Source organism: Chiloscyllium plagiosum, chromosome 1 (assembly GCF_004010195.1).
Source record: "Chiloscyllium plagiosum isolate BGI_BamShark_2017 chromosome 1, ASM401019v2, whole genome shotgun sequence".
In the NCBI taxonomy this organism is placed as follows: domain Eukaryota; kingdom Metazoa; phylum Chordata; class Chondrichthyes; order Orectolobiformes; family Hemiscylliidae; genus Chiloscyllium; species Chiloscyllium plagiosum.
This window is the reverse complement of record NC_057710.1, coordinates 68,858,921-68,873,243: the sequence shown is the minus strand read 5'-3', so window position 1 is coordinate 68,873,243 and position 14,323 is coordinate 68,858,921. Positions and strand designations below refer to the sequence as shown.

The following is a 14,323-nucleotide window of genomic DNA, read 5'->3' as shown; positions in this document are numbered from 1 at the left end:
GGTCATCTACGTCCCTATGCTTAAGGATTGAGGCCGGTGTTCTTCAACTGGCTCTTTGGCGCGTGTTTTGATCATCGGCATTTTCCCAGATGTTCTCCCACTCCGATTCGTGTGAGTTATGATTGACTTGTTTGGGGTTTGGACCTCCGTCGATGTGTTCGCAAGGGTCCTGCGTTTATCTGAGATTTGCTAGGGTATTTTCGTTTTAAGGATGCTGGCAATCGATTTATTAATAAATTTGTATCCTGTAAATCTCACTTCTCATTCCCTCAGGAGTGCCACTGCCACCTGTGACCATACGCGATCACTTCTCCCTGGTTTGCCCTTGACCTTGAGTGTAGTTTTGAGGTGTTTTTCATACCATAGACCAGGGTGTTGGTGCCTCTCGTGTTGACCAAGTCCCGACTGAGTTGTAAACTGTTGGTCACACGCGCTGCATGCAAAGTTCCCTGTTGGGGCGGGGGTTTCTTACCTTTGCATTTTGGGTAATGGCAGGAGATACTTTCCTGCTTTGTCGCAGCGTGAACATTTTGTTTGGATATTCTTGATTTTGTGCACCTTAGTCATATCGGTCTTAAACAGGCTGACAGTGGGGAAAAGGGTGTCACAATTCTTGCAAAAAGCCTATCGATGGGGGTAGTGAATAATTACCTCCGGCACAGATATCCACTCATATACTGGTTCGATCACTACTCCTTCCATGAAGGCAGTTGTCTCATTTGTTATATCACCAATCTCAGTACTAAAAATAACAAACTAATTATATTTTAAAGGTTGTGATTAAACCTGAACTGGAACAAAGGATAATAAGACTGATTAACCAATTCAAAGCCCAACATGGCAAATCGGGAACCATCTCTGGAAGGCTCACAGTGAAAAAACTGCAGGTAATACCATTTCAGCAATTATTTGCAAATGTTTCAAGCACTTCAGGGAATCCTTAGTTTTCACTTGCAGGTAATATATGTTATGGACCAGACCAGACCTCCCCTCAAAATAAGATAGCCCAGACCCTAACTTTTTCTTATTTTAAAGGTGGGTGGAGGGTGTTGTATTCCAGATACAATTCAATTTGTTAACTACTCGAATTTAAGCAAAACGCCTTTTATTTTTACATGCAGACTGAAGAAAAAGAAAAGAATTGACTTAACTGTTACTCTATTGAAATGCTTAACAAAATACTTAACTACTATTAATTAACTGTTCCAATATAGTAACATACCATAAACACACCCTTGGCAAAGGAAAAGTCAGTAAAATAGACTGTTTCACATGCAATTTCAGCAGCTGAAAGGAACCCCAGCTTTTAGTTGTGACAGAGAGAAATAATAGCTTCCATATCCAGCTTCAAGACACCAACAACTGCTGAAAGCTAAAACTAAAAATCCTGGTTCTGTGGGGGTTTGACCTCACCCATTTTTAGGCTGCTTCAGTTGTTCCAGTTTTTTTTAAAATAAAGGCCTTGCAAGATGTTTACCTTATTGGCGAGCAGATCGCTCGTCACTTCTGTCTCAACCTTTCTCCATAAAATAAACCAAGATAAAATACACCTCCTAAAGCCATGGTATTGTCCAAACAACACAACTTATTTTGTATCCAGAAATGTTTATAAATGTACTAAGACACATGAATAACTGTTGGGACTACACAATCTATAAATGGGAAATCCTTTTTCTGCACCCAGTGCAAGAAAGCTGCAAGTCATTAAATTTGAAGTAGATATGTAACTTTGTGATAGCTATCTGAAATTTTCCTTCTGTTTGTGGAACATTAAACGTACCAATATTTGGACAGGATATTGATTCCACATCAATAGCAGTTGGGAAAGAATATGAGTGAGTATTATAAGTCGATATAAACTCTAGTAACAAAAAAGGACAAACCATTGCACTTGAAATTCAATGTTATTTTCCACAAAATTTCCAGTAATATACTTTTTTGAAAGAAATCTTGTGAAATATTCATCAACTGCAAGAATGATGCCATTATTGTTTGTTAAATTGAAACAAGAAAACTGTAATTAAACTTGACACAGACTTTCACAATGTAGAAGATTTCCCATGGAAAGACACAAAATCACAATTTGGATTAATTTAATCGTAAGGCACAAAAAAAACCTATGAAGAAAGGTAAGATAGATTGAGAGTAAACTAACTCAGAATATAAAGACAGATAGCAAATGTTTCTATCAATATATAAAACAAAAAAGAGTGGCCGAGGTAAATATTGGTCCTTTAGAGATGAAAAGGGGATTTAGTATTGGGATATGAGGAAATGGCTGAGGCGTTGAACAGGTGTTTTATGTCAGTCTTCATAGTGGAGGACACGAATAACATGCCAGTAATTGACAAGGAGACAAAGATATGTGAGAACCTGGAAATAATCATCACAAAAGTTGTAGTTTTGGGCAAGCTAATGGAACTAAAGGTAGATAAGTCTCCTGGCCCTAATGAAGTGCATCCCAGGGTACTAAAAGAGATGGTGGGGGATATAGCAAATGCACTTCTAGTAATTTTCTCTGGGCCTGTTCTGTTCCAGCAAATTGAAAAACAGCAAATGTAATGCCACAATTTTAAAAAGTGGGTAGACAAAACATGGGGAATTATAAAACGGGTTAGCTTAACTTCAGTAGTGGGGAAAATGCTTGAGTCTATTATCAAGAAAGAAATAGCAATTCATCTAGATAGAAGCTGTCCCGTTGGGCAGACGCAGCATGGGTTCATGAAAAGCAGGTCATGCTTAGCTAATCTACTGGAATTCTCTGAAGACATTATGAGCAAGGTGGACAATGGGGACCCAGTAGATGTGGTGTACCTAGCTTTCCAAAGGCATTCGACAAAAGGCTGCTGCATAAGATAAAGATGCATGACTTTATGGGCAATATATTAATTTGCATAGAGGATTAGTTAACTACATGAAGCAAAGAGTGGGGATAAATGAGTGCTTTTCTGGTTGGCGATCAGAGACTCGTGGGTGGTGTGCCTCAGGATCACTGTTGGGACTGCAGTTATTTAGGATTTACATAGATGATTTGGAGTTGGGGACCATGAGTCGTGTGTCAAGGTTTGTGGATGTCACTAAGATGAATGGGAAAGCTAAGTGTGCAAAAGTCTGTGAAACTTTGCAAAGGGACATGGATAGTTTAAGTGAATGGGCAAAGGTCTGGCAGATGGAATACAATGTTAATAAATGTGAAATCATCTATTTTGCTAAGAAAATAATAGTAAAAAGGTCTGTTATTTGAAAGGTAAGAAATTGCAGCATGCTGCCGTGTAGAGGGACTTGGGTGATCTTGTGCATGAATCTCAAAAGGTTAGTCTGCAGATGTAACAAGTAATTAAGACGACAAATGGAATTTTGTCCTTCATTACTAAAGGGATTGAGTTTAAAAGCAGGGAGGTTATGTTGCAGCTGTATAAGGTGCTGATGAGTCCATACTTGGAGTACTATGTACAGTTTCTTCATCTGACTTGTGAAAGGATGTACTGGCACTTGAGGGGGTGCAAAGGAGGTTTACTAAGTTAAGGTGTTGGCTTAAGAGGAGAGACTGAGTTGACTGGGGCTTTATTCATTGGAATTGAGAAGAATGAGGTAGGGGATCTGAGAGAAATAAGTAAAACTATCAAGGAAATAGATAAGATAGAGTTGAGAGGATGTTTCCACTGGTGGATACAACTAGGACAAGAGGGCATAGCCTCAAAATTAGGGGTGGCAGATTTAGGACTGAATTGAGAAGAAACTCACAATCCTCTGGGTGAAGAAATCTGTGGAATTCCCTGCCCAGTGAAGTAGTTGAGGCTTCCTCATTGAATGTTTTTAAAGCTAAGATAATTTTTTGAGCTGTAAAGGAATTCAAGATTATGGTGAGAGGGCAGGTAAGTGGAACTGAGTCCACAAAAAATGAGCCATGATCCTATTGAATGGCAAAATGGGCTCAAATGGCCAGATGGCCTACTCCTGCTCCTAGTTCTTATGTTGTAAGTGCTTGTCTGTTTCTTAAATCCTTGGTGAGTATTTATAGAACATGGACTGTTGGGCTTGTGGAAAGTGGCAAACATGACTGTGGGTATTGTGGGAAGCAGGTGATTCATGTAAATATTGCAGAGGAGTTTATTACAAGGATGGATGTTTATTATTCTTAATAGTCTAATTGTGGTTAAATGAGGATAGCTTATGGTATGCTTGGGCCAGTAAAGTGTTCTTGGGATTTGAATTATGTTTACTTCTATAATTCATGATATTTAACCTTTTAACTGTCATCTTTGATACTGGTATGTGTTCATTCTAAGTATTCCCATTATATTATTAACTTTTCAGTTGAATTTTATATTCGGTTTTAGTTTTTCGTGATGTATGAAAGCATACGGAACAATTTTTATGTTTAAATAGTCTTATTAACTGAATGTCTGTGCAGGACCTATATATAGCTTTGCAAGGATTTTCATTTCGTGAAGAGGACATTGAAGAAGCCATGAAAAACACTGTCATTTATGGTGGAGATCTTCATTCTGCTTTGGACTGGTTGTGTTTAAATCTTCCTGACGGTAAGTTGTTTGAATATGAATGTGTTTAGCAGTATAATTGTTTTATCTGTGACAAACATGAAATGGACTTGGATACATTTTGCCATTTAGACTTTGTGGGGAAATTGATGTTTCCTCCTGCAATTCTGCAAAAAGACATCAATCTGAAATGCTAGCTTTTTCTTTCCTCAACAGATGCTGTCTGCCCTCTTCAACATTATCAGAATTTTTTTTCTTTTATTTCAGATTTCAAGCATTTGTATTTCCTTTTATATTACAAAAAAAATTCAATGCAACACTGCTGTCATGATAAAACAGTGTGTCATTAGTCTTGCAATGAGTACTGCTTTATAAAAATTGCCAATATATTTTTGAAAAAGCAAATCCATTTCCTTGACCTTCACTCAATCTTTTCAGCATTACATTTTGCAGTTACACGAAACCATGGCCAAAAAAAAAATCAAATCCCCACAGCGTGGAAGCAGGTCATTCAGTGATCGTGTACACACCGCCCCTCCATGAGCATCCCACTTAGACACCACCCCCCAACCCTATCCCTGTAATCCTCCATTTGCCATGGCTAATCCACCAAACCTGCACAACCCTGGCAATTTAGCATCACCAACCCACTTAACCTGCACATCTTTGAACTGTGGGAGGAAACTGGAGCAAATCCAGGCAGACACAACAAGAACATGCAAACTTGACACAATTGCCTGACACTGGAATCAAACCCACGTCCCATGGCACTGTGAGGCAGCAGTGCTAGCCACTGTGCCATCCCATCCACTCAAATCCTACTCAAATGTTTTATATCACCCTTGTGAAAAATATATTGCTTGACTAAGCATAACACGCAGGCCAGCACGGTGGCTCAGTAGTTAATGCTGCTTCCTCACAGTGCCAGATATTGGGTTTGATTCCACCCTCTGGTGACAGTCTGTGTGAATTTTTCACATTCTCCCCTTGTCGCATGGGTTTCCACCGGGTGCTGCAGTTTCCTTCCACGGTCCAAAGATGTGCAGGTTAGATGAATTGGAAGTAATAAGTTAACCATTGTGTCCAGGGATGTGCAGACGAGGTGCATTAGCCAAAGTAAATGCAGGGTTACAGGAATAGAGTAAGGGGCTGGGTCTGGATGGGATTCTGTTTGGAGGATTGGTGTGGACTCAATGGGACAAATGACCAGCTTCCACACTGTACGGATTATATGATTTCATTCCATTTAAAAAAAAATGGTATATTGCAAAATATACCGTGTGGGCGGCACGGTGGCACAGTGGTTAGCACTGCTGCCTCACAGCGCCAGAGACCCGGGTTCAATTCCCGCCTCAGGCGACTGACTGTGTGGAGTTTGCACATTCTCCCCGTGTCTGTGTGGGTTTCCTCCGGGTGCTCCGGTTTCCTCCCACAGTCCAAAGATGTGCAGGCCAGGTGAATTGGCCATGCTAAATTGCCCATAGTGTTAGGTAAGGGGTAAATGTAGGGGTATGGGTGGGTTGCGCTTCGGCAGGGCGGCGTGGACTTGTTGGGCCGAAGGGCCTGTTTCCACACTGTAAGTAATCTAATCTAATCTAATCTAAAAAAAAATGTATGTAACCAATAATTGTAAGCTTCTGTGTTTTCTTTATGGACAAAAAGAAGTTGGAAGATTTAGTGCTTAGATCGAATAGGAACTGTGCTCGTACAGCTGGCAAAGAATGATGAATGACTAAAAGGTTGTTTAAAGGTATCTTTGGCAACTGGAAGTTTAGGAAAGAAAATGGCTTTGCTGGAGTATATATCTTGGGTAATTTAATTACTGCAATTATAATTGTATTTTCCAGCATTGTTTCATTATTGTTAGGGTCCCAGTAATTATATAATATAATTTTGCACTGCATGCAGAAACTTAATCGACCAGTCATATAAATACATTGGCTACAAGAGAACGTCAAATGCAGGTAATTCTGCAGTCAATAACGTGCCTCCTGATTCTTTAAAGCCTGTCTATCATTGATAAGTCAGGAGTGTGATGAAATATTCTCCACTTGCCGAGATGAGCCAAGCTGCATCAACATTTGAAGCTCAACACCATCCAGGACAAAGCAAATTGATTGGTCAACGTGCATCTAACACTGTTATTACACAGTAGATGTGTACCATATCCAAGATTCACTGTGACAATTCATTAAGTCTCCTTTATCAGTACCTTCATCAAATCCTTGGCCAACACCCCTTTTGAAGGCCAAGGACATCAGATGCATAGCAATACCACTAGTTTCCCAGTTCCCTTCTAAGCTGCCATTATCCTGACCTCAAACTTTATGACTCTTTCTTTTCTGTCACTGAGTCAAAATCCTGGAACTCCCTTCCTCTTGCCCTGCAGTGTACCTGCAGTAAAGAAGAAAGTTGACTGCAACTTCCTTGAGACAAATACTGGCTTAACCAGCAACTTGCACAGCTCATGAATAAATTGAGAAAGGTACAAGTAAAACTGGATATTCATGGTAGCAGAACCAAAATTTAGGTTCGTCATTCAAATTGTGTTATATTACAGTGGGTATGTTAATAATAAAAATTGTAGTGAACGAAATAGTGGTTATGTGACAGTTGATTGTTTAAGCAATTTATTCATATCTTATATTTTCAGTATGCTTTCTATTCTTTGAGGTTGCAACTTTGTACTATACAACTGTTCTGCTGACCAGGTTCCTTCGGCTATGTCAAGACACCAGATGAGCAATCTGCCTCTCTTTAATGGATATTAGGGACCAAAGAAGATCTTTTAAAGGATGAATTTTGTGTTCAGAAAGTTTCTTTGGACTGTTTAAATTCATGACGTATGCATATGAGAAATTGTGAATAAATTCTTAATCTCTGAATGTTCATGTAGTATGTGTGTTTATGGTAATCTGCTCAGAATAATTTCTCATTTAATTGATTTGATATGTTTTTTTTTAATTTAGATTCATTACCTGATGGATTCAGGCAAAAACTGCAGGAGGAAGAGACCAAGACCAAGCCCAAGTTTCAGCTGCCTGTAAAGGCTGAAATAAATTATGAAAACTCTGAGGTTCAAAAAGGTGATGATAAGCCCCAAGCCAAGGTAAGATAATGAATATTTTGTCAAATTTAATGTTTTTGACAAAAAGTGGATAAAAGAATGGTGATGTGCCATTTATTTTTCCTCTCCTTGACAGCAGCTTAGCTTTTATTTTAAAAATGAGGTTCTCATGCATTACTAGTTTGATATGCTGCTGTTTGCTTGTTGCTGTGTTGAAAAAGCAAAGAAGGTCCCATATATCATAGCTGAATGTTAATATATAATATGAGAGATATTATGGCTCTAATGAGGTGAAATGTATTTAATTTTCAGGGCACTGGACTATTTGGACTTGGTATGGAGTTGTTTTGTCATGATCATTTTGTCATCTGATCTGTCATCTCTTGAATGACTTCTGCTTTCTTGAAGCATGTTGTCAGTGTTTAAATGTTTACATTATATGTCATTATTTCCCACAATCGATGTAGTTGGAATGCGCCCAATGACTTAAGGTTACTGTATTGCAGTAACTGCAATTCATTTTGAGATCATAGCTGATCTGATAGTCCTCAATTCCACTTCCATCCCTTCCCGCATAACCCTTGATTCCCTTACTGATTAAAAAACATGTCTACCTCAGCTCTGAATATACTTAATGACCTAGCCTCAACAGCCCTTTTTTTTTATATAAAGAATTCCACAGACTCGCTATCTTCTGAGAGAGGAAATTCCTCCTCATCTTTGTCTTAAATATGCAACTCATTGTTCTGAGATTATGTCGTCTGGCCCTAGCCTCTCTCACAAGAGGGAGGAAGTAACCTTGCTGCATCTACCCTGCCAAGTCCTCTAAGCATCTTGTATGTTTTTGGTCACCTTTCATTCTTGTGTATTCCAGTGACTACAGGCCCAATCTACTTAACCTCTCCCTACAGTTATTCTATACCTGGTATCAGACGAGTGAACCTTCTCTGGACTGTCTCTGATGCCAGTTTATCTTTCCTTAGATAAAGTGACTAAAATGCTCGCAGTATCCCAGCTTTCTCCTGACCAGTGCTTGGTATAGTTTTAGCTAAACTGCCTTATTTTTAAAGCCCATTACCTTTGAAGTAAAGGCCAACATTCCATTTGCCCTCCCTATTAGCGACTGAACTTGATTGCTAGCTTTGTGGGATTTTTGGATGAGGACTCCGAAACCCCTTGGTTCTGCAGATTTTTAATAATATTTAGCTTCTCTATTTTTCCTTCCAAAAAACATAACTTCACATTTCCCCACATTATGTCTTTGCTCATTTGTTTAACCTGTTTATATCCTACTCCATGTTGTTTGTATGACCTGCCACATAAAGTGGTGGTGGCTGGTACAATTACAACATTTAAAAGGCATCTGGATGGGTAGAAGAATTGGAAGGGTTTATAGGGATATGGGCCAAATGCTGGCAAATGGGACTAGATTAATTTAGGATATCTGGCATGGACAAGTTGGGCCAACTGGTCTGTTTCCGTGCTGTTGTTCTTTGTGATTGATCTATTTGATTGTCTCCTTCCCACTTTAAATAAAGGTGTTACATTGGCAGTTTCGAAACCTAAGGTGTCCGTCTTGGTACTACTTGTGAATTTACCTTGTTTTTTTTCCTATTTATTAATTATTTTCTCCCTCGTTATTTTTTGTTTGGTTGTCTTTTTTTTTAAGCTTTCCTAGAACTCTAGTTTATCATTGATCTTTGCCACATTTTTTTTTACCAACCTGAACTTCCTTGGTAAACCATAGTTGCCTTATCCCTTCCTAAAACCTTCCTCCATCACTGTACTCTATATTCTTAAACGTATGCTATTGCTCTTTAACTGTCTTTGCTGCTAAACTTTTTTCTCGGTCCACTCCAGCCAGCTCTGCCCTCATTCCTTTGTAATTACCCTTATTTGAGCTTAGCACAGTTGTTTCTGACCTGAGTTTCTCCCTCTCAAACTGAACACTAAATTCTGCCATGTTATGGTCACTGTTTCCAAGGGCATCTTTTACTTTGACCTAATTTAATATACATGCTTCATTACATAGCATCAGATCCAAAACAATCTGATTTCTTGTTGAATCCGTAGCATTCTTCTTCTTGGAATCTCAATTCATTTTAGGAATTCTTCTTTTTGCCCTCCTCCCAATTTGATTTCCCCAATCTAAATGAAGATTAAAATTGCCAATGATTCATGTATTCACTCTGTATGCCCTTATTGTCTCCTCAGTTTTTCTCTGTCCAACTAGAAGACTACTGTTCAGGGCTTGATCCCAATCAGTATTGTCTTTCCCTCTTATATTTCTTGCTTAGACCTTATCCAATTCAAGATAAGTTCTTGACATCATACTTATTCCATTCCATACCAACCAGCCTTTCATTCCTGCCTGTCCTGGCTTCTTACTAATAATAGAAAAGGGAATATGCAAACCGTGAGGTTTCACATTGTATTTGAAGATAATTCTGCTGCTGCTGCTGGATGCCCAGATTTGAGATGGTACATTCTTCAAAGTCTGTCCCATTTAACATGTCAGTCGTGCCACACAGCAAGGTGCAGGGTGTGCTCAGTGTGTAATGGGACCTTTTTTCCACAGTAACTGTGCAGTGATCTCTCTTACCAATATCATCATGACAGATTAATTTGACAGTTTCGTCCTGATGTCATGAGACATTATGGGTCCACAGTCAATGTTGAGCCTCGAACAAGGCTCCCTTCATATTGTATGCCACTATATCGCCATCTCTGGTTGCACTGGACCTAGCCAAGGATGGCAGTGATGGTATCTGGGACAGTGTAATTAATATCAGGGTATGACTCCATAAGCATGATTGTCAGCCTGTTGCTTGACTAGTCTGTGAGAATGCCTTTGCATTTTTGCCAGCAGCCTCTGATGTTCGTAAGAAGACTTTGCAAGGTTAAGAGGGTTCGTTTGACATTTTGTTTTTCTGGTGCCTCTATCAATGCTGGATAAAATGCCTGGTTTCCTTCCTTTCTTTCAACTTTAGGCAGGCTTTATGAAAACTGTGTATTGCCTACCATTTAAGAAGGCAGTTAAAAGTCAACCACATTGCTGTTGATCTAGATTTAGATATATGCATGTCTGGAGTTAGACAAGTATAGCAGATTAGGAGCACTATAAGGACATCATGGAACCAGATGCTCCTTCAGAACAGTCAAGAGTGATTACATGCTCACCATAAGACTAGATTTTCACTCTAAATTTAATTGAATTTGAAATTTCAGCATTTGTCATTGTGAAATTGAAACCCATGTCACACTAACAATAGCTAGGACTCTGGATTACTAGACAGAAATGAGTACTGTAGATGTTGGAGATTAGAGTCAAGATTAGAGTGGTGATGGAATGCGAGATTACTGATTTGTAAATATTTTTGTGAAAGACTAAGGTTGACATGAGACATTAAATTGATGTATGAATATTATGAATTACAATGTTTCTTGCTGATAGGCTGCTGAAAGTGGAAGCACGCAAGTTAGCATGAAGGAATGGATTTTACAATATGCTGACAAAGCAAGTAGTAGCGGAGATGATGACAGTGACGATCCAAATAATGAATTACCTGAGAAAACGTGTGAAAAGGAAGAACGTTTTGATCCGGTAAACATAACATGTATTTATCTTCAGATGATGGAAAGTGGCATTGCTTGTGCTTTTCCTTCCTTTGCAATGTTCTTCTCCCTGAAAGCATTAGAGGCTTGTTGACATTACAATTCCATCTATAGCAAATGCCCGTTGGTACCTCCGTCAATAATACTGTTGAATGAATTATGCCAACGTCACTAAGCTATTTCACTCTGCAAAATGTCAAAATTATTTGAAGCTTTCACAAGCAACCTATTTTGTGCCTTCCTAGCAAAGGAGCATTTCTAACAGATTTTTAACTGAATGCTATCTGAAATTTGATAACTGATAATTCATTGAATCAATTTTCTTGTGATTTCATCTCTCTGTCGGAAGGAGAGAAATTTCAGAAATATCTTTCTTTGGTCAGTTAGAAAAGTTGGATGTGTTGCTATTTTGTTTTCCTATCATCATTTTTGAACTTACTGTAACTCCATATGTTTAGCTCAGCATATGACACGCAAAGGTATTCTGTTGGAAATTCAAGGAGATTTTGTTTTTTTTTAATTGAACAGAATGAACTTTACTTGGAGCTGACAGCAAAACTAGTTGATGTTAAAGAACGGGCTTTGTCCTTTAAACATAATAATAACAAACATGCTCACAGAGAAGCAAGTGAAAGAATAAAGATACTACAACAGGGTAAGGACATAGTTCCTTTCTTTGATCAATTATTGTAGTGTTGAGTTTTTTTAAGAAAAGTAATTAAAAAGTTAATTGCCATACCTTTACCTGAGACGGCAAGAATGAGGCCAGATGTCTGAAATAATTCCACAGAGGTTGGTATCCCATCACCAAGTTACCATTTATTTACACGTGGAGATTTCTTGACACTGATAGCTCACCCCTTCACAGTGATCAGCTCCCTCAAAGTATTATTTTAACTTTATAGAACAGAAAAGAGCAACTATATTGATAAAACATGGAGAAAGGTTGAGTTATGAGAAAAGAGGAGACAAATCTAGGAAGAAGGTTGACTTGAAAGTAAATTATTGAATTATGTTGTTAACTTAAGTTATTATTGTGTAGTATAACATTAAAAAAATTCAGTAATCTTAAATCAGGTTGAACCTTGTTTGGTGAATTGTTTATGTTGAATTTATTGTATTTTATGAGACTGAATTCGAACAGTTACTCTATGGCTGGAATTTGCCAGTTTTCCAATTGTCTTGAATGATCGTAAAAATGAAAAAAACTTGTGAAAGTGTCCTTAAACTTTGTACCTTGGGAAATATGGATGATGATATCTATTTTTGATGTAGAGATTAAACAGTTGGAGAAGCATCCTGCTTTTGATCCTTCAATCAAGATGGTAGACATAAAGAAGAATGGCAAAAGTTTGCCTGAACTTGCTGATGATAAGCATGAAGGTGCCCTTAACCTAACCTTGCTGGAAGAATCAACACCAAAATTAAAAGAGAAACGTAAGTAACTGTATAATGAAATACTTGATTGGATAACATATTTATAACTTTGTTTATAGAATAACTGTTGATTCTTGTATTTGAACTTTATTACCATTTATAGCAAGAAATGAACCAAAGGATGTACGGAACTTTGACTACACTTCACGAAGTTGGACAGGGAAGTCTCCCAAACAATTTCTGATTGATTGGTGCCGGAAAAACCTCCCCACTAGTCCAGCTCCTAATTATCGCAAAATCGCTGTGGGTAGATTCTGGAAGTGTAGGTTTGTAAGTTTTGTTGTACCTTTTGTCACAATTCATAAACTTGTTAGTGTTTTATCCTTGAGAATAATGAATATTTAACGGAAACTTCTATTTCTCTCAGCCCAGCATTTCCTGTTGATTTTAAGCTCATGTGGTTCATTGTTTAAAAGAAAATTGTAGGATTCTGTTAAATTATCAGGTATAAAAGTCATTTCCATTCTTATTAGTTCCTTTTTTTTTTCTCTTTTTTTGGGACAGCATGGTGGTTCAGTCCTTAGCTCTCCTGCCTCTCAGCATGGGGATTTGGGTTCAATTCCACCCTCGGGCGACAGTCTTTGTTGAGTTTGTACATTCCCTCCACGTCTGCATAGGTTTTTTTTTTGGATGCTCCAATTTGCTCACACAGTCCAAAACATGTGCAGTCAAGGTGGATTTGCCATGTGAAATTGCTTATCGTGACCAGGGATGTGAAGGTTAGTTGGATTAGCTTTGGCAAATGAGGGAATACAGAGAAAGGAAAATGAAAGACGATATTGCAGTATTTAAAATAATGATTGGAACTCATTGTGAACTGTATCTATCATGTTGCCTTGATCAAGCTAGACACATTCCCGTGAATGCGTTCAGAGCAGTTTTGTCCAGAGGCAATCTTTTGTGTTGCTTTTCACTTGGGACCAATATTGGAGATCAGGAGTGCTCAACATAATTATTGATTCTTAGGTAACTGTTATTAGTCTTGACATTGGATAACATAGCAAAAACATTCAGCCAGTGATGAGAAAACATCTACCCACCCTCTCTCTTTACACCCTCCTATGCAGAGAAGTAACAGAAAATTGTCTGGTGGTAGTTCTCGCCATTTCCTTGTAAACTGTTCTTTTGTAAACTTCCTTTATGATTTTAAAAAAAGGGAAAACCACCTTCAGAGTCCTTATCGATGTGCCAATTACCTAATCTATTAAGCAAAGAACTGAATGGAAGCAGAAAGAATCCACAGAAAATAACTTATTGTCTCTGATCCAAACTTGAACCAGAGCTCTGCTTATGGCTTTTCATTTCCCAATCAGAATGCTCTTGTCTTGTCTTGCTTCTCTGTGTATGTCTTTACCCTGTATGCGTATGGTAATTTTAAATGATAGAGTTTAATTTATAGTGTTAAGAATTAGTAATTGATAGACTTTTGCTTTTGGTTAAAAACAGTTCGATTACAATAAAAGTTACTTGCTTGTTAATTGAAAACCTGGTGCAGATATTCTTGCAACCTGACAGGTAAAATTGGGAAATTCGGTGGTATAATCAATTTTTTGTGATGACGAAAGGAGCCGTGGGGACAGCAATAATAGATGACTTGAATCTACATATAAACTGGAAAAATCAGATTGGCAGTACAAGCTTGGATGAGTTCAGAGAAAGCTTTTAAGATTGTGATGCTCGAAGAAACTTTCTGAAACTGACC

General features: G+C 38.2%; 1 protein-coding gene across 1 annotated transcript in view; it reads left to right on the top strand.

Moving 5' to 3' along the window:
• Positions 1-14,323, top strand: part of dhx29 (DEAH (Asp-Glu-Ala-His) box polypeptide 29) — a 123,184-nt gene that overhangs the window by 23,109 nt on the left and 85,752 nt on the right. The window contains exons 3-9 of the mRNA XM_043688629.1: positions 774-887; positions 4,415-4,544; positions 7,472-7,611; positions 11,024-11,173; positions 11,713-11,839; positions 12,460-12,621; positions 12,725-12,887. Of these exons, the coding sequence (XP_043544564.1) occupies positions 774-887; positions 4,415-4,544; positions 7,472-7,611; positions 11,024-11,173; positions 11,713-11,839; positions 12,460-12,621; positions 12,725-12,887 (986 nt within the window). The remainder of the gene's footprint in view (positions 1-773; positions 888-4,414; positions 4,545-7,471; positions 7,612-11,023; positions 11,174-11,712; positions 11,840-12,459; positions 12,622-12,724; positions 12,888-14,323) is intronic.